General features: G+C 45.4%; 1 protein-coding gene across 1 annotated transcript in view; it reads right to left on the bottom strand.

Annotated features, from left to right (window-relative positions):
• LOC138515428 (zinc finger protein 208-like) overlaps positions 1–21,584 on the bottom strand; it is a 410,867-nt gene that overhangs the window by 209,591 nt on the left and 179,692 nt on the right. Inside the window, exon 5 of the mRNA XM_069630272.1 lies at positions 12,744–14,639. Within this exon, the coding sequence (XP_069486373.1) occupies positions 12,744–14,639 (1,896 nt within the window). The remainder of the gene's footprint in view (positions 1–12,743; positions 14,640–21,584) is intronic.

Raw genomic sequence — 21,584 nt, 5'->3', positions numbered from 1 at the left:
GTTCGAGGGAATAGCTGGACACGGTATGCATCACGTTGCAAGCTGCAAGTAATGCGAAGCGTGTTGTCTTGCTCGGGTGTGGTTTAAATAGCCCCAACAAAATAGTCCAGGTAAAGTAGTCCCTAGGCTACCACACCCAAAATACTAGACCGCATAGCTTGGTTCTTAGAAACCAAGCTATGTGGATGCCTCCATGTTGGCTGACAATACAATAAAGTAGTTCCCAAGCACATTGTTTTTGATGGTGTATGAACCTGGCGCCACAGGTGCCAGGACTGGCCCCATGAGGGCTTTTGAAGAGGATGCCAGGCTCTAGAGGCCCGAGTCCTGACTCCACCTGGCCAATGGGTTTGCCAGAGGGGGTTTTGGGCGAGGGTCATGACAGATTGTTCCGAAGACGTTGTGGACAAGCATATCATTTACAAAGGAATATTTTTGGGCAGAGGAGCCTTACTTCACATGACATTCAGGGGGTCAATGTACTACGCATATGCGAGAAGCAAATGAGTGAATGAAAGAGCGATTTGAGTACAATGATACCTGCGCATTATTGAAAGTTTCTGGCATCAATGGGTTTGGGTAGCTTCTTTGCGCCCTGTTGCGAACAGGGCAAACAGGGCCTTAAATTGGCCTTCGATGTGGCCGGCTCTTCCGCCTGCCGGCGGGCTAAGGGGCTAATATAAATGTGGTTGCCTAGCAACACATGGAACGCCAAGCCTCGTTTTTGCGCCGCATCGCGCCCGACATTTTGTTTGAGCAGAAAGTCGGTGCGGAGTAAGGATAATAAGGATGATGGATATTGGCTATGTTATGAAACAATTTCAAATAGCAAAACTGAGGATGAAATTTAAGCATTGGTTGAGACAACATATATTATTTTACAGAAATGCGCTGTGGCAGATAGATTTTAATGACCTGTGCTCGAATGATAATGGGACATTCTGGTATTTGTCCTGCAAGCATAGGCTAGCTGAGGATACCAGAGAGACTAACCCAATTCCTGAGGAAACATGGAAACATCATATCACCTCTCTTTTCTGTATAAAGGAAAATGTGGTCTATCATGATGTGTTGACTGATTCAATGGTTGATTTGAGTGATATAAAATCCCCACCTTTAGACTTGGTTTGACATTTTCCTTAATATCATTACAACACTCAAATCATCTAGTGCTGCTGGTCCTGACTGTGTAGCAAATCTAGTGATTAAGGGGGGGGCCTACATTCAGGCCGCAGAATGTACACCCGCCACTCGCATAATGGACCTACAGTGTAGTTAAAGTGTTCACTTTCACCACTGGATGGCGGCAGAGCACTATGCCAAAGAGGCACTGGCGAGTATGCACGGTACACCCTTTTTTGGTGCCACCAATTCGGCGCAACCGCTTTGGCGCAGCGGCCAATTCGGCGCAGCGGTCAATTCGGTGCGCCCATTTTGGTGCAGAAGCCTTTCTGGCACTGTCGATTTTGGCGCGAGGGACGTTTGGACGTGGCTGACATTGCAGCCACGTCTAAACGCCCTCACGTCAAATGGAAATAAATTACTTGCAGATGAGCTGCATGCATTTCCAGAAGCAGCCTATCCCAGAGTGATGCACAGCCCTCGCTGACGGTATAGCTTGCCAGCTTCGTCATCTCAGTGACTCCCCTCCACCCCCTAACTCTGGTGAGGTTTTCTTACTTATTAAAAGGGACCAGTGTCAACATACTTCCCCCTCTCCTTGCCTCACTAATTGTGTGTTCTTGTGCCAATGTGCATCTGTCTCCCACTGTGTGTGCGTGATACTGTTCCTATGTATTGCCTGACGTTGCGATTGTAATTCTATCCGTGTCACCGTGTGTGAGCGTTTTGAATGTGTTGATTGTGTTTTCTTTTATATCTGTGTAGGTCTTTCCTTTGTTTGTACGCATGTGTGTGTCAGTAGGGACATGCTACTGTGTATGTACGTTTATCATTGCCACTGTGTGTCCCTCTGTGTTGCTATACTTTACTGTGAATATTACATTACAAATTTGAGTGCGCCCGTGTGCATGTGTGTGTTATGTGAGTGTGCGCGTGTCTCCTGCATATTTCTGTATGGCCATGTTACTGTGTTTTTGAATGTGGGGTATCTTTGTGTGTACAGGTCTAAGTACCTGATTGTTGCAGGTTGTGAGTTTGTGTATGTTTTTGTGTGTCTGTGCCTTTTTTGTATCTTTGAGTAAGTCTGTAGATGTGACCGCGTGTGTCATGATGACTACCCCCGAGCATCCGGACCAAGCCCATCAGCCCAGGGAGCAGGCATCCAGATATTTATTAAAACCCCAGCAGCCCCGGCTAGGAGCTGTTTGGGTTCAGTCCTGGCGCCTTAGGCACCAGGCTCATAATAGAAATCAGTCCGGGCGCCATAGGCGCCAGGCTCATAGACATTACTTACCTCATGCAGACCACGCTGCAACTGAATCCAAGCCAACGTGAGGCTTCGACGGGACTATCTTGTTACAGGGACTATTTTTTTACTCGGGTGTGGTTTCGGGGGAACTTCTTACCTGGAACTACTTTGGAGGCTATTTAAACCATGCCCGATCAGCAACACATGCTTCGCATTATTCTGCATCCAGCAGCGTAACGCTCACCGTGCCTGCAGTCAGCATCCAGTCTTCAGCCACGCCTGTCTCGAATCCAGAGCTCCTAGCAAAAGAGGAAAGAAGAAGGAAAGGTTAGAACACCGACATTATTTCAATCCTTACCTGATTCCGGATCCATCACGTCTTCGAACTTGAAAAGGACATTATTTCTGCACGCGTCGCATCGCCAGCTGCAGCGCCGCGCCATACTCACCAGTCCTCACAGCATTTTTCGATCCGGCGCTGCCTCCATCATTTTCTTCGCCGAACTCCAGCACCTGGGGGGAAAACAAAAGAAACAACAAGGTGAGCCAAGAGAGCCGACAAATACAATCTCTTACCACCATAGGCTTACCTGATTTACCACCGGAGGCATTACCCTTTAATACGCCTCATCTTCATTTGCCGCACCTATAAAGTGAGAAAACAACAAGTTAAACTCATGCAACGTTTACCGGACAGTGTTGGGTAATACAGACTCTTACCTGAACTCCAGCAGCTGTCTCCAGGCAATATTCTTTTGAACCAGTTGCAATTCAACAAGGGAATGGAATAAGAGTGATCATCGGACATATTGAACTCTTTGAACTTTATAAACCCCAGAGTCAATATTCCTCTGGAACTCCTCCAGCACCTTCAAACCAGTGAAGTAACTGGTATCTACGCGCCCCTGCATGCCATGCAGGATGGAGAGCTCATCATTTAAAAACAAAAGGTGAGGTTACTAAAAGGGGATATCGGAGGTGACAAGAGGGGAGAACGAGAACAGTGGGAGGGGGCCATCACTAAAATCCACGGGTGGCTAAATCCCTTTCTCCACTTGCAGGAGAATACTTCTACGGATCAAGCAGACGAGATTAGGCGGGCCAGTCCAGACAGTCATCTCGGCACTACGCATCACGTTGGTGGAGACCGCAGCCATCCGGGTCCGATCGACGCCCCTGTGGGAACCAGGTGAGCGTAACAGCATGTTGGTGTGTCTATATGGGGCGTGCAATGTATATTTATTTTGCGTGTGTGTGCTTTGTATTTGCGTGTGATTGTGATGCTTTAACAATGTTTGGTATATATGTCTGTGTGGATTTGGCATTGCGTTTTAATGAGTATGCTTGATTGTGTTATTGTGTCAGGTGTGTGGCAGGGTTAAGGTTTTGGTGTCAAGCAGTAGCATGTTACAGCCAACTATTCCATGTTTACTGTGTGCATTTTCCTATAAGTAGCATTTGATTGCTTATGTGTTTGGTCTTTGATTTGTACATGCTCAGTGTTTTGCATCGCTGCAATTATAATCCAATCAATCGTTAAAATAAATGACACCAGAATAATGCAATGAGATGCGCACTGCTGCTGCTGCACATTTGTAAGGCACAAGGGCACTCATTAATACAAATTATTATTAATTACAGTCGGTTAAGCGCTTATTTCCTGTTCTATTAGGATGGTGCTTGCAGTGTTTGTGCCAACTCCCTGGCACTGTGTAACCCGAAGCATTAGGCAACGATTTTCCGCTTTAGTTAGGTTACAGATCAAGTGCTGCGATGGGCATGAGAAAGCAGGAGCCTGGGATGTTTGGAATTCCAGGTGCCGGGAAGGGATCTGCTGTGGAGAAAATACTCCAGTGGATGAGTCCAGCAATTACGTCCATGAGTTCAGCTGAGAAAAAAAAAAAATTCAGCATTCCTGGCGCCAAAATATCCCGCTGCGAAACGTCCCAGCGCCGAACTGAGCGCACGCAAATGTCTCCTGTGCCAAAGCGGTCGCGGTGAATCGCCCCGCGCAGATCTGGCCACGCCGAATCGTCCTGCTCCGGAGTATGCAAACTCATATTTTCATAAAAGGTGGAAGAGGCAAGGGCTGCAGTGGAAGAGCCATCCATCACACCATGGTAAATATGGTCTGTTATACCCCTGCTGTGCGGGATATATTTACCCACTCAGCAGTACTTCCCTACATCAACAAAGCTGCATTTCAGCAGAAACAGCAAAATGGCTGCGCTGTTCCTCCTTTGAGCGCCACTGCTTCACACCAAAACTGAGTTTTGCAGCGACCAAAGGAGGGCTGCACTGTTTTGCCAAGCCCCATTGGGCAAGATGGAACAGGAAGCACCCCGAGAAAAGCTACTAGGGTGTTCTTGTTTGTCTTAAAGAAATGGAGTGAAAAAGAAGCGCTGTTTTGCTGCAAGCCCAAAGTTGCCATTGAAAAAGGGAATATTTCACCTTTAAAATGATGTCGCTCCGAAGCTATTTTTCCCTGTTCTTCACCACAATACCTTTATTAAAAAGACCCTGTCATGCCCAGCCATATTCACATTGTGCTCCATCAGAAAAGAGCATTATTCCTGAATGGCAGGCTGTGCCAGCCAAATCTGAGAAAATCAACAAAAACTTTACTTCAGCTGCACGGAAAAAACGCTTTAACTTTTGCTACAAAATGGCAAAAATCACAGCTTGAAAAGAAATTCTAGCTTTCTGTGCACATGTCAATTTCAGGAGACCTTTGCCCTGCACAGACTGTTCTGTAAAAGAAACTAACTATGGATACAGAACAATGTGGGAATCCAGATAGATATACCAAATTTGAAAGGAAAATGCTAGCTTTCACCACATGTGTCAAAATGGGCTTTTGCAAACCAAAGAAGAAAATACCTGTTTTAAAAGTGTATGTTGGATAAGGCCCTGCCCTTATCTAGCAATGTGAAAAGGTTGTTGCTTTGAAAGATATATGAGGAATGTTTTATTCAACAGGCTTGTTTTTTCAATTCAGAACAAAAATAAACAAAAGAAGGAATTATCTGGCAGTGGCTACATAGGGGGGAGATCAGGCCAAAACAGGTTTCTGCTCGGAGGATGCTAGCAACAAAAGGACCCTCACAGTAGATCCTAGACACACAAGTGATAATTGCTACCTTTAGAGTTCAGTCTGTGCTCAAGCCTCTTACAATGGAGGTCTGGGACACAAACATTTGAAATGAAAAATCACACCTCCCCGTGACTTCTACAAGAAGCTTCAAAGAAAAACTTCATGACAACCCTGAGTTAGGGGGGGGAGCTTGGAAGCTGGGCCCATATATGGGAACAATACTGAACATTTGTTTACAAAGACTATTTTATAAATAAAACTTGTAAGACTTTTATCTTTACCACAGGACTTTGCAAAAATGTGAAAAGTTAACAGTTTAAATGTGATTTTATGGGCTTTCATTTAAGACGTCATAGACTTCACCGACAAATGGGGAATAGAAATGGCAGATAATTGGGTATTATCAGGAAAGCATCCATGATGCCATTGCAAATTCTAATACTTACACCCCTTATGATAATCCACACCCATGTATAAAGTTATAGAATTTTAGGCTGAATATTTCATACTCAAAATGACTAAAAAGTATTAAAAGGGCGAAACAATGTCTCACAAACTGGAGGACTGGACGGCTATGCTCTACACAAAATATGTAATCTGCCTATGTAATTGGTTATAATGCCACAACTGTACAGATGTGTAAATTATGTTCAGGTGGATTTTTGGCACAAAGGTCTGTGGGAAGTCTTTTCATCTCATAAAATGCAACATCATGAACCGAGTTGCCTCCTAGAGGAGGTAACCGACATTGATTGTCCTATCCAGTTGTTTAATGATAATGATGTGTTATTTATATAGCGCCTTAATCTGAAGCGCTTTACAGAGCACATATTTACATACAATATCACCCAACCGAAATTGGTACTCATTTATCGACCTTGGAAGGATGAAAGGCGGAGTTGGCCTTGCCGGGATTCGAACCTGCAACCTGCCGATCAGGCTCAGGTCGCACCAGCGAATGCTCGACCCGCTGAGCTATTTTACCGGCGTAGAGGCATGCTCAGCTAAGCCTGCCCCACCATATAGTCTATGATGTCACTATGCATTATAAATAAGAGTCCTTGACAGGACTCCGGAGTCTCTCCTAAACTTCTTGCGCTGCGTTCCTGATCTTCCATTCATCCTGCCAGACTCCAGAGCCCACTGCAAAGCCAAAGCATAGCTGATTCCAGATTTCACTGACAGGCCAAAGCATAGCTGACTCTACTCCAGCAAAGGCCTATATTCAGAAAATCCCACTAAAATACCATTAAAAAGGGGAAACGCTGTGCTACCCATTTTGGGAAGCATCCTGAAACCAGACCGCCTTGTTGCTACTACCTGCATGCCCACTGACCTTTAGTATCCGGTGACCAGAACTTGCACAGCTGTCTTTTGCCAGGAGAGTCTGCTATCCGGTGACCAGAATCTTTCGTGACCAGAACTGTTGACTGTGCAAAGTCCCAGACTCAAAAGTGGACTGTGAGTATAATCCCCATCCCAGAGAAACACAGTCTCCCCCATCTTGACTCTTTTGTCTTTATTCCACTTTCCTAGCAATCCTATCCATACCCTGGTTACGTGTTAAAACTGTTAGAAGTCTCTGTGCATCTTGTCATCTATCTCCAAGGGTTAGCGCCACTTTCCTATTCCTTTTTGTCCTGCATAGATCATAAGCCCTCAGTCATATTTGGAATAATTGAAGTAATTTCTGCATAAAGTTGAACACTAGGGTGACAGGGATGAATTTGCGAATCAACCTTGGATCTTACTGTGTCCCTCTTTATCAATATAGCCTTGATAATCTAGTTCAAATCAAACCTGTACTTTTCTCAGCTGATTTTCTTTCCTCTTTCACAGTTTCATTTTACCCAAATTGAACCTTTTTCTATCTTGCATATCTCATCTTGTTTTATAACTAGAGACATTCTGTCACTTCCATATCGTCCCTGTGATATACATCTGTCTCCCAGCCCAAAAAGCGCATTCAAAATCAGAGTTTTTCACCCGTTTCTGATTAAAAAAAACACCTGACATTTAAACTGCAATTGAAAAAAGAAATGCAACTTTACAACGTGTAATTCTGCTGTAGCATGTCCTAGCTTTCAACTTATTTTAGAATTGTATGCCTTTTGTTGATCCACTGCCTTGCGATTGCTATTGTTTATGCATTACTGCCTTTGTGGGAAATCATATTTGCCTCAATGATTTAACCGCACATTAGTCATTTATTTGTCAATTTTCGAGTGTCATTTTATGCCATTGCAAAGGGTTTAAAATCCGTTTTTCCCTCTTATTTTCTGAGGGATTTTGATTCTGTTTGCTGCCTTTTATTCCTGACTACCTGCTGCTTCTCTCTATCCAATTAGAATTCGATTAATTGTGGGTTGAGGGAACATTGCAGGGGGAAATCTTAACTTGGGTACTATCTCTCCTAAAAAGTGCTCCTATTCAATTATGCTTTGGATATGTTCTACTAGAAGGTTAACCAAGTACATTGCTTCCATTTCCATTGTCATTATCACCCCATTGGTGATTGCTGCCCCATATTAAAATGTGTGTGATTTTTGTGAACTTTAAAAAGAAATAAATATTTTAATTTTACCAACCGGCCTGGTTCATGGTCCATTGTGACCCAGGGTGTTTGTAAAAGAGGCTGTGAGACGGTTCGGGTACCGGCTCAATTTGAATTCATTGAAATTAAGGAAAAAGCATTCCTATTGAGCACCACATCCTAGGCCAGTGCTAAGCGTCCTGGTCCAGTGTGTGATGCGGATTGGAATCCTTAACAGCTGACAGGAGCTTTTCCACTACCTAGCATGAGCATGCTGGCACGTGTTATCCTGGATGGTTGAAGATCCCATGACCGTGCTTTTAAGTTCTTTACAGACCTGCCTCCACCGGATTCTAACTTTGCGGCTCAGCTCCTCTGCCCCTTTTATCCAAACACAATCCATGGGGAGACCTTAATAAATCTTGTACTTCGCTCCCTTTACCAGACCTCCAAAATGGTGCCTGGCTCAGAATTGACCACCAATAAGGGTACAAAATAGTATGACATTTACAGTAAATTTTTTGTCCATTTTCTGGCTTGTTTGCCATTAATCTGACGTATGTTAAACATATTGTAAGCATAGCCCTCAGGTGTTCCTCTCCGTCCACACATCCCTTCTTGGGACTCTTTTTGTCCCATTTTATTAAGACATTTTTTAAGGTTATTACATGTGTACTGCTATTCTATATAAGCCCAAACTGTTGGCTTTGTCCATGCTTGTTCTAAACAGGACTTCAGTGTAGGACATGTATAGTGCTTATAAATTGAGTGGCTGGCAGAACTGGTTTAAACATTATTACACCAGTAGTAGATTTACAGCTCCAATTGACTCTCAAAAGAATGCTTTGAGAAAACAATGGCAGGCACTCAGTGATGGTAAGGCTTGATTAATAATTTCTTTGTTTAAACCTAGGACAGTGTGCAACATATGTTTACTTGGTCTAAATATTAGTAGAGAGTGATTGAAAATATGTACATGTATGTTGTACACAAGATACACAAATACATTGTTAAAATGCATAGCACACTCGGTTGCGTAATTGCAATGCTCTTCATCCACAAATGGAGCTAAGAAAAACAACTATAACAATCAAATCAGTCAAGCTAAATCAAGTACTAAAGAACTTTTCAATATTCTAAAAGAGCTGGAAACCCCAGTCTCTCCTCCGGACACCTGCACCAAAGACACCATTTGGTGCACCAACATTCAAAAAGCATTACTGGGCAAAATAACAATGCTACAAGATAAAATAGAATTTAAAAAAACTTGGTTTCCCACCCGACACTATGCAACCCACCCATTTAGCCTCGACCCCAAATACTATCAAACCATTACATTGTTTGCCTCTCTCCTGCAAAGAAGTTGAGGACATAATCACCAAACTCAAACCTTCAAAATGCCAGGGGGACATCTGTCCTGTCCCTATCGATAAAGAAGCAGCCAAGAAACCTGTGCCATTCATCACCTCCCTAATCAACTCTTCCTTCAAAACCAGTATCGTCCCTAAGAACCTAAAAGATGCTTGGGTCCTCCCCCTACTAAAATAACCAACGTTAGATCCAAGTATCCCAACTAACTTCAGACCCATCACAACGGTTCCATTTTTACTAAAAATCCTAGACAGAGCAGCTTACCTGCAGATTCAAGCACACCTTGAAGCGAATAACCTACTTGGTCTCAGGCAATCTGGATTCAGACCCAGACACAGGACAGAAACAGCCATGATTGACCTCAAGACACAAATTGAAGACCTTAAAGACAAAGGTAAACTTGTCATTCTCCTACTATTAGACCTATCCGCTACCTTCGACTTGGTAGACCATAAAGTCCTCTGCAACCATCTAACCTCAGCTGCTCACTTCTCAGATAAATCTAATAAATGGATCCAATCTTTCTTAGACAACCGATCTATGAGAGTCTTTGTACCTGCAGCCTCGGCCGAACCATCTCGAGTCACCTGCAATGTCCCCCAGGGATCCTGCGTGTCTCTGACTCTTTATAATGTGTTTACGAAACCCCTATTCGATGGCCTTGACTATTTGGGGATTACCTACACTAATTATGCAGATGACACCCAAATACTCATCCCCATCACAGAAGATTACGATGCCGACAATAAAGCAATAAATGCAATTTACCTTGTCATACAAGCTTGGATGGCCAAACATGGACTCTGTCTTCACGCCGATAAGACAGAGTTACTCTTCCTAGGATCACAACTTAAACTAGACCACAAATTCAACACCTTTAACATTGATGGCAATATCATCCAGGTATCTAAAGTTATGAAAACCCTGGGTATCTAACTAGACTCCTCATTAACTCTCACCAAACAAATCAATGGGACAGCATCTTCAACGGCCTACACCTGTAAATTAATCACAGCCAGCAGACCACTCTTAACCCCTTTGAATTGCATATCAGTAGCCAGAGCACTAGTCCTATCTAAACTGGACTACTGCAATGCTCTTTACCTGGGAACCAACCAAAGGAATATGAAAAAGATGCAAATAATACAATATAACACTATCAGATCAACACTGCACATCCCTAGATCCCACCACATTTCCTCCTTCAGGCACAAACTGAACTGGCTATCTGTCAACCAAAGGATTGCATTTAAAACAATGTCACTCACCCACAAGTGCCTTGCTAACCTAGCACCTAGATACCTGTCACGCTATCCTCTCATTCCGTCCCTATTTCACAAGCATCTAGGACAGGCAAAACTCACACTGTATCTAGGACAGATAACACTCACAATGCCTCAGTTACCCCAGCCAGGTTCCCATTTCCTGTCACTCACAGTGGACGGGTGTCACTTGAGCGGGTTTACCCCAAGGGCCACATACGCAGACACGGAGGGTTCCCCGTTCCTTCACTGGCGTCTGCCATGGCGTCTGCAGGAGGGATGTCGCAGACGCTGGCTGCAGAACGCTGCACGCAGAAAGTCATTTTCGCGATCATTGAGATCATTGAGATCTATGCAACGCTCACGTATCGCGCTTGCGGATCACGTGACGCGTTCATCCGTCTCACTCGCGGATCATGTGACGCGGAAGCACCCACTACTTGAGCGCTGAACTTCCGCACTCCGCGCTTCCCAGCTGTTCTTTGGAGGACACTGTACGGCGTTCGGGTACTTTGTGTTTCACGGCTCTTGACTCTTGGACTGTTATGCGGATTTGCTTTGCTCACGTCCTTTGGCTCTGTTTGCTGGATCAATTGAACTCGGAACGCCTTTTGGACTGTCTTGAATTACCCTGAATGGACTTGGCATTTTCCTCTTCACTGCATTACGTTACCAAGTACTTTGGATTTTGGTCCTTTCGTTTCATCAGTTACAGGAGGGCAGGTTGGGTCTATACCCAGTCTACAGTTCTTCTCCCTATTGTCATCGGGGAAACCAGCTCACGTGTCCCTCCCTGGAATTATCACCCATCATAGGATTCTGGGCTCCATCACCCATCAGCTTAGGTAAGCACTGCTCTTTATCCTGCTTGTTTGCTTGTACTGTACTCATTTGATTGCTAATAAAGGTTTTCCTTTACAGCTGCCTTGGGTTTCGACATTCCGTGGTTCCGGGCTTCAAGAACTACCCACCTGTGGCCTCAATGATCGCATAGGGAGTAATCTTGTATTCTCTCTCTGTGGTACATGGGGACGGAGGTTTCATACTCTTCACGACAATCAAGCAACCTGACAATACCTCTCTGACAGCTTCACATGACATACTTCCAATCGCCCCATCAGATCGGCACAAACACACTGCCTCATACAGGGGCGTTGCTAGGGGGGCTAAGGGGGCTATAGCCCCTGATCTTTTGGTTGTAGCCCCGGATAGAATCTCAGGAGCTACAGACAAAAGACTAGCTAGCCCCCAGTCCCAACAGTTCCGACATAAGCTTAGCCCCAGGTCTTTTCCAGACCGAGCAACTCCCCTGGCCTCATACCCCCAAGATTCAAACTACAGAAGGCAGGAGGGAGCAGCTTCCCTGTCCTAGCAGCCAAATTGTGGAACACCTTACCTTTAACCCTGAGAGCTGAACCATCCTACTCACTATTTAGAAAAAACGGAAAGACCTGGCTATTCAAGCAGGAGTCTTAACTCTCTCCCGGTATCTATGCTCACGCTGCACCAGACCGCAGCAAATTCAATGTACTTAACTAATGTATTTAACACTGCCTTATGTATATAATAACTATGTATAATTGTGTATATTCTATCTCTGTATTTCCTGTATTGCTGCAACAGATGTACATGTATGATATGCCCCCAGATGCCCCAGGGCTTGGCTGTGCTTTATAAATAAAATAAATACAAAATACAAATACATAGAGAAGCTTTTACGATTGCCTTCAGGAGTCCCCTCATCATGCGATTCCCTATCTTCCTCCAGAGAGAGATCCGCTGGGATATCAGTGTCCACCAAATACATAGAGAAGTCTTTCCGATCGCCTTCAGGAGTCCCCTCATCATGCGATTCCTTATCTTCCTCCAGAGAGAGATCCGCAGGGATATCAGGGTCCACCAAACACATAGAGAAGCTTTTACGATTGCCTTCAGGAGTCCCCTCATCATGCGATTCCCTATCTTCCTCCAGAGAGAGATCCGCAGGGATATCAGGGTCCACCAAACACATAGAGAAGCTTTTACGATTGCCTTCAGGAGTCCCCTCCATCATGCGATTCCTTATCTTCCTCCAGAGAGAGGTCCGCAGGGATATCAGTGTCCACCAAATACATAGAGAAGTCTTTCCGATCGCCTTCAGGAGTCCCCTCATCATGCGATTCCCTATCTTCCTCCACAGAGAGATCCGCAGGGATATCAGGGTCCACCAAATACATAGAGAAGTATTTCCGATCGCCTTCAGGAGTCCCCTCATCATGCGATTCCCTATCTTCCTCCAGAGAGAGATCCGCAGGGATATCAGTGTCCACCAAATACATAGAGAAGTATTTCCGATCGCCTTCAGGAGTCCCCTCATCATGCGATTCCCTATCTTCCTCCAGAGAGAGATCCGCAGGGATATCAGGGTCCACCAAATACATAGAGAAGTCTTTCCGATTGCCTCCAGGAGTCCCCTCATCATGCGATTCCCTATCTTCCTCCACAGAGAGATCCGCAGGGATATCAGGGTCCACCAAATACATAGAGAAGTCTTTCCGATCGCCTTCAGGAGTCCCCTCATCATGCGATTCCCTATCTTCCTCCACAGAGAGATCCGCAGGGATATCAGGGTCCACCAAATACATAGAGAAGTATTTCCGATCGCCTTCAGGAGTCCCCTCATCATGCGATTCCCTATCTTCCTCCAGAGAGAGATCCGCAGGGATATCAGTGTCCACCAAACACATAGAGAAGTTTTTACGATTGCCTTCAGGAGTCCCCTCATCATGCGATTCCCTATCTTCCTCCAGAGAGAGATCCGCAGGGATATCAGTGTCCACCAAATACATAGAGAAGTCTTTCTGATCGCCTTCAGGAGTCCCCTCATCATGCGATTCCCTATCTTCCTCCAGAGAGAGATCCGCAGGGATATCAGTGTCCACCAAATACATAGAGAAGTCTTTCCGATCGCCTTCAGGAGTCTCCTCATCATGCGATTCCCTATCTTCCTCCAGAGAGAGATCCGCAGGGATATCAGTGTCCACCAAATACATAGAGAAGTCTTTCCGATTGCCTTCACGAGTCCCCTCATCATGCAATTCCCTATCTTCCTCCAGAGAGAGATCCGCAGGGATATCAGTGTCCACCAAATACATAGAGAAGTCTTTCCGATTGCCTTCAGGAGTCCCCTCATCATGCGATTCCCTATCTTCCTCCAGAGAGAGATCCGCAGGGATATCAGTGTCCACCAAATACATAGAGAAGTCTTTCCGATCGCCTTCAGGAGTCCCCTCATCATGCGATTCCCTATCTTCCTCCACAGAGAGATCCGCAGGGATATCAGGGTCCACCAAATACATAGAGAAGTCTTTCCGATCGCCTTCAGGAGTCCCCTCATCATGCGATTCCCTATCTTCCTCCACAGAGAGATCCGCAGGGATATCAGGGTCCACCAAATACATAGAGAAGTCTTTCCGATCGCCTTCAGGAGTCCCCTCATCATGCGATTCCCTATCTTCCTCCAGAGAGAGATCCGCAGGGATATCAGTGTCCACCAAATACATAGAGAAGTCTTTCCGATCGCCTTCAGGAGTCCCCTCATCATGCGATTCCCTATCTTCCTCCACAGAGAGATCCGCAGGGATATCAGGGTCCACCAAATACATAGAGAAGTCTTTCCGATCGCCTTCAGGAGTCCCCTCATCATGCGATTCCCTATCTTCCTCCAGAGAGAGATCCGCAGGGATATCAGTGTCCACCAAATACATAGAGAAGTCTTTCTGATCGCCTTCAGGAGTCCCCTCACCATGCGATTCCCTATCTTCCTCCACAGAGAGATCCGCAGAGATATCAGGGTCCACCAAATACATAGAGAAGTCTTTCCGATTGCCTTCAGGTGTCCCCTCAACATGCGATTCCTTATCTTCCTCCAGAGAGAGATCCGCAGGGATATCAGGGTCCACCAACACAATATTAAAGAGAAAAGTGTCCTCAGTTGACTGACACTGCTGTTCCCTGCACTCGCATATACTGGAAAAAACAGTCAATAGTTATAAAAATTCATCATTTAGTTCAATCCATTATTCATTCAGAATAGTAATGCAGACATTCATGTGTTCAACATTTAAAGATTGACAATAGTTACACATATAAAAGTGTTATTTATAAAACATTGAATAGTTTATGTACTATTGAAATGTATTCAAAGTACAATGAGCTCAAGGTGTTTCGGACCTAAATATCCCTTCTTCAGGAGCAAAATAAAGTTCAGCAAGTCGTATTCATATAATTCAATGTTTCAAGCTTCAGCGTAATCTACAAGGTAAGTAAAAACTGAGTATCAGTATATTGCAACAATCAATATTTGATAGCCTTTTAATGATCATCTTATACTCATTCCACAAAATGACCTGTGACTTGAACTGTTTAATAGCAGCCTTTAGAGAATCTCAGTGACCCCTTCTCACAAGGCTGTTCTTCTGATCTTGGTGAGTCTAAGTATAAAAATTAGATAAAGTGGGAGGACTCGGATGTCTCCGTGACCAAATCATCTTACTAGCAACCAATGTATGTATAAATGAGTACCTGTTTCTTGGTGATGCATATCCCATGGGAAATACTATAGATCAACTCTCGGTGTCCCTGTGTTCGGTGGACGTGATCTGATCTAAGGAAAATAAGGATGTAAACACAAAATATGTCGTCCATATCTGCTTAAAACTGATGAATACCCAACGGGAGTCAAACTTGGCTTACCCTGTTAGCAGAGTCGAGTTTGAGCACAATGCAACTTGGCAGAATCGAAGATTTTAAATAGCATCCTATCTGTACGACGGATTAGCAAACATTGGGCCTTCCAAAGGTTGAGTAACATTGCTATACTCGGGGTCGATGTTACACATATTGGACGAGCCACTAATGTTCAAATCTTCCAATTTCTTCCTCTTCAACCATATTCGAGTGACTCATGCACATCCTGCTGGCACCAGTGTTGGCATCCTTGTGCAGACTATGATATAGGTTGAGCAAATAGTTCTTATCAATTAGGAGCAACAGGGAGTAGTTGAGAACATAATTACCCATAGTTGCCTCTGTATTGCTCATAATTGGTGGAGCACGGTGTGAAAAATAGGCCATAATGTTATCCTTGTTTTTGGGGCTATCTGCACGGAAAGCACATTGTTTCCAGGCAAGGCTTCCACTGCAGGTTAGCTATCCGAGCAGCTTTTACTGTGTAGGTTATATGACATTACACAAGCTAGGTGTGAGTTTTAAGTCACAACAGATGAGCAGTAAGCCAAGCCATGCCTTACCTGCATAGCACCAATGGGTCTTCCTCCTCCTTACGACCGCAGACTGCCACTTTACCGCGCTTCGCACATTCGGTGGGTTTTTAACTTGCTCTAAGAGGGGAGGAGCCAGGCTCTTGGTGAGTATCGTCACCACAAACACAACACAGCACATATTCCAAGCAGCGTCTCCCCAAGCTGCCGACAGCCACTGTACACCACTTTGTATATTTACAGTGTTCGAAAATGCTGGGAGTTATTTAGCTCCTACCTCTAGCCTAGGGGAACCTGGTTAGCTTGAAACCAACAGCTACCAGGAGCTACTTTTGGCAACTCGGGCCACCTGGTACATTGCAAAAATGCATATGACACCTTAACTTTAAGTATTTAGGAATGTTACTAAAGAAGAATTAGGACACATCTAATAAACATTAAACAATATGGATCAAACAGTCACGTCTCTGCACCTCTGTCTCTGGGAGGCACTGTCTGCAGTCCTGCAGGGTATTGTTTACCATCTCAAGAGAAGACCCATACTCATTATTTAATATTTCTTTCCATACATTTGTATTTCCAAAAACATGAACTTCAATTCTCATAATGCACCTGGAAAACACGGCAGCCCAATCCAGAATCTCCTTTGGAATCTGAGTTGCATGCACACTGGTTTCACTGTGACAGGAAATGAACAGACGTCTTTCAATGGACTGCAACATTCAAAATGGCACAGCAATTGTGCTTTTGTTTCCATACAAAAACTCCTGATGTTTGTCAGCACTGGATTCGCTCCCAGAATCCATGCCAGAGATTTCCATTTACCACCCCTGTGACTGCTTGTGTTCAGCCCAATCATGCAGCTCCACCCTGGCTTTCAACTCTGCTAGCACTGCTTATAAGCTGCCCCGCCCTCATGCTTCCTTGGTCTTGCATTGCATTCCGAAACATGTACAGCACTGACCCATCTGGAATCGCTTTCTGCCTTGTGCTTTGCATGTGACTCTTCCCTGCTCCTCTGCTGCCTGGCTCCACTCCTTGCAGTCCAGCCCTGCACCCTCTGCCTGCTACCAGTGTGTTTGCTACTTGCCTTTGTGCTGCATCCTGCACCAAAGTATCCCCGTTTCATGTCCAGAGTTCCTGCAGCGCCTAGCCCAAGCCCCAGCCCCAGCACTGTGTTCCTGTAGCTTTATGCCACTGTTATTTGCACTGTTTCTAGTCACTCCCCCCTGCTCTGCCATTAACTTTGAGTATTTACTTTTGCTTTCAGGTCTATTTACTTCCAAGCCTTACCCCATTAGTCAGTCACTGTTTATCTTGCTTCTATTTGTACCTCTGGTGCCAACATCAGCATTCCTCTTTGCCTGGTGATGCCTGAGACCACGCCCCCAGCCCTAGCCAATCCATCGGGGCCAAGGCCATTATAACATCCGGGCTGGGCGAAGCCCAGGCGAAGTCAGGACAAGTCAGACCTCGCTGTCTGCGGGGTCTGTGAGACAGACCCGACTGCATTTTCCATCTGCCCGGTTGTGAGGGCGTGAGCACGCATTTATTTCCCATCAGCTGTACCGGCACCTTTATTTATTCTCGCGCGCCTGTCGCTTTGAGCAGCACAATATTTGGAAAGCACCCTCTTTCTTGACTTTAGAGGCCACCAAACTCGTGATACCTTCAATAATCTTTCTCGTCTCTTCTACTATTCTTCAACGCTTTTTGGTCTCCCTCTCACCAGTCTTGCCTCCTTGAAATCAGTTTTTAATGCTTCCATTCAGTGACTTTTTCTTCTAACTTCCCGTGACTCTATGTATTCTTTTCATTCTCAACTTGGCTGGCTCTCCTTTCAGTCCTGCCTCAGATTTAACTTTGTGTCTGATTTTCAAATCTCTCTATAAACTTGCCCTTGAATACCTTTCTTGCTTAATGTCATTCTACACCCCAATCCGTCTACTCCACTCTGGTTCTCAAATTCTTCTCATCATTGCTCGTCCTCCATGTGCCCAGTCTCACTTTTGTTCACTCTTGTTGCTCGCTCCTCAGGATTGGAATGCTCTTCCTCTCTCCCTTCGCTCTATCTCTATTTAGTAACTCTCTGTAATCCTACTTACTTAAATCTAGGAACATTCTAGATTGTGCTTTTTAATTCTCATTTATTTTGTACCGTTTGATGAATCTATGTACAGCGCTCTGGTGTAAAGTGCTATATGCCCCCCCCATCCACCATCAGTTGCAGAGTCCCACCGGGATCTTGTTTCGCACCTATGCTTTACAACATCTTCACAAAGCCCCTCTTTGACCTCCTTCACTCGCTCGGCACAGCATACACTAACTATGCTGACAACACAAAATTCTCCTCCCACTCACAGGCTCATACCACACAGACTCTACAGCCCTTAATGCTACTTACATCACTATCCAAGCATAGATGGCGGCCCACGGCCTCTGTCTCAATGATGAAAAGACGGAGCTCCTCATCCTCGGCCCAGCCGCTGCCCTAAAAACTCTCGACCCACAATACTCCTGTAACGCTCACCTGATTCCCGTAGAGGCGCCGGTCTTGACTGGGCGTATACCGTATCTTCAAAGGTGATGTGTAACACACGGCTGGCTCTTTGGGCTGGACCTCTGTGCACTGTATGTCTGACTTGAAGGGTAAGATGTCTGCAGATAGAAAATATGGGATTAAGGAACTGGGTTATTGAATGTCTCTCTCTTCTTCCCTTTCTCTTCTCCTGTAGAACCCCAAAGGTTAACGCTCTCACCTTAGGTAAGTGAACGCCGTGCTCTCCATCTGCCTCGGGGCAGGGTGCTGTAACCAGTTTCTTCACTGGATAAGGGGAGCAGGCCTCTTGACTTCAGAGGACTGCTGTCCGTCGTTTACTGCACGAACGGTAAGTTTTGAGTAATTCTAATGTCTTTAAAGTCTTTAGTAATGATGTTTCTTGTTTTGCAGGGTTCCGGCGATGGCGGATGACGGGCTGAAGTGAGTTGTTGCCTGCTTCACGATGCGCTCTAACTGTCTTTTTATTTTGCAGGTACAAGTTCGGAGCGGCTGCAGGGTGCCGGAATACCCACTGGGTTAGATGTGGAAAGGAGTAATGGCACGTGAGTATTAAAGTTCCCCAATGTCTTTAAACGCACCTTGTTTTGTCTTTCAGATGCGGGATGCAGCGCCGAAGGCCTCCGGAGCGTGCGAAGAGTTGGTAAGCTTTTGTCTTTCAGATGCCGGAATGCAGTGTGAAGACCTCTGGAGCGCACGAAGAGTAGGTAAGCCTTTGTCTTTCAGATGCCGGAATGCAGCGCGAGGCGTTGGTGACAGCCGATGGACCAGGTAAGTGAAGAGCTGTCACTGAAGACCGTAATGCTAACCTGTTCTTTCTTGTCTTTATGGGTGTTGCTGAAGACTGGATTCAGGATGGTAAGCCTTTTTCCTTAGGCCCAGGATCAGATGCAGAAGACACGATGAGCGTTCTGCTGCAGAGGATGCAGAATAACGCAAAGCAAGATTCATCCATCGGGTTTGGTTTAAATAGCCTCCTGTAGTGCTTAGGTGTCTCCTTCCACAGCCACGCCTAGGTAAGAAAAGAGTTCCTGCTTTCCAGAAGAGTTCCAGTGTTCTGAATCTAGGGAGTGGCTCCTGCCACACCCAACAGGAAAAGTAGTTCCAAACAGAAGAGGATCAGAGGCTCAACTGGCAGGCAAGTAAGCAGCATGGTCTGCTGCAGGTAAGTCCACCCAAGCATTATGAGCCCGGCGCTTCCAGTGCTGGGACTGGGCATATTTATGAGCCTGGTGCCACTGGCGCCAGGACTGGGTCCAAAAGGTCCCAATTGGGACTGGTTGGCACTCGGAACCTGGGTTATGGATCTGCTTCCAAGGGAGTTGGGAAAACCCTGACCTTTTGGAAGCAGAGATCATGACAGTACCCCCCCTCAAGGCCCCTCCCAAACCGGGCTTCTCCGGGGGTTTTGGCTTGTCAGGAAATGTTCGGTGAAATCTTTTGATTAGGCGAGGAGCGTGGACATATTCAGCAGGTTCCCAGGATCTCTCTTGGGGGCCGTAGCCTTTCCAGTCAATTAGGTAAAATAGTTTAGATTTGGAGATCTTGGAGTCCAGAATGCTTTTGACTTCAAACTCGAGTTCTCCATCAACTAGGATAGGTTTTGGAGATTTAGTTAGTCGGGTTTGAGGTTGCACGGGTTTTAATAGAGAGACGTGGAAGACCGGATGTATCTTCATGTGCGGGGGCAAGTCCAACTTGACCGCTACTGGGTTTACTATGGTAGTGATGGAATAGGGACCAAGGTATCTTGGGTTGAATGTGCGTGGCCCTTTTAGAGGTAGATATTTGGTGGATAACCAGACTTGATCCCCTACTTGATATTGAGGGGCTTCCTTCCGATGTTGATCTGCTCCTTTCTTGTATTGTTCTTTAGCCCTTTGAAGGTGAGAAACAGCTTCCTTAAAGGCTTGGGTGATTGTAGAATGCAGGTAGTCTACTGCTGGTGTTTCAAGATCTTGGAGGGGATCCAACTCCGAGGTTCGAGGGTGACTGCCGTACAAAAGAAAAAACGGGGTTTTCCCAGTTCCCGAATGGACAGAGTTATTGTAGGCATATTCGGCTATCCAAAGGATGTCTTTCCAAGTTTTTTCAGTTTGTTGCAGCATGCAGCGTAAATACTGTTCCAGAGTTTGATTGGTCCTCTCGGTTTGTCCGTCAGTCTGAGGGTGGTGACTGGTCGATAGTCTCACATCAATTTGAGCCGACCGACAGCAACTTCGCCAAAAATGAGAAATAAATTGACTACCTCGATCCGAAATTAGAACCGAAGGAAAACCGTGCAGTCGGACGATGTTTTCGAGAAATTCTCGGGCCAGAGTTGCTGCTGTTGGCAAGCCTTTGAGCGGAATGAAATGCGCCATCTTGGAGAATAAGTCCACGATTACTAGAATCGTATTGTATCCGGAGCATGGAGGTAGATCGGTGATGAAGTCCATAGAAAGCGTATGCCAAGGGCGAGGTGGGATGTCAATAGGGCGTAAGAGGCCTGCTGGTCTTTCCTTTTGACTCTTGTTTTGGGCGCATACTCCACAGGACATTATAAAGTCTCTGATATCTTTTTTCCAAGACGGCCACCAGAAGTAGCGCTTGATCTTTTCTGAGGTCTTGGCCATACCGGGATGTCCTTCCATTAAAGAATCGTGATAACAAGAGATTACTTTTTTCTGTAAATCTGTGCTGGGTAGGTATAATCGTTCTTGGAAATACAATAAGTTGTCCTTTACTGCAAAGTCCTTTCCCTGCAGATGCCAATTCTGTATGTCTGCTGGAGTTACAAGTTGCCTGGCTTTATCCTTAACTTCCTCTATGGATTCTGTGGCGATTACACCCAGAATTCTTTGTTCGGGAATGATTGGTACAGGTTTAGGGTTGATCAAGTGTTCTTCCACTCCCATCCGAGAAAGGGCATCAGCTTTACCGTTCCTTGTACCAGGTCGATAGGTAATTATGAAGTCAAACTCGGCAAAGAATAATGCCCAACGGAGTTGTCTAGAGGATTGGGCTTTTGCGGTTTTCAAATATTGCAGGTTTCGGTGATCCGTAATCACAGTAACGGTGTGTCGGGCCCCCAGCAGATAATGCCGCCAAGCCTTAAAGGCAGACTTGATAGCCAGAAGTTCCTTGTCAGTAATC

The sequence above is a fragment of the Ambystoma mexicanum genome, chromosome 6q (assembly GCF_040938575.1).
Source record: "Ambystoma mexicanum isolate Mex_15411 chromosome 6q, UKY_AmexF1_1, whole genome shotgun sequence".
Classification (NCBI taxonomy): Eukaryota; Metazoa; Chordata; class Amphibia; order Caudata; family Ambystomatidae; genus Ambystoma; species Ambystoma mexicanum.
This window is presented reverse-complemented; position numbering and strand designations above follow the sequence as displayed.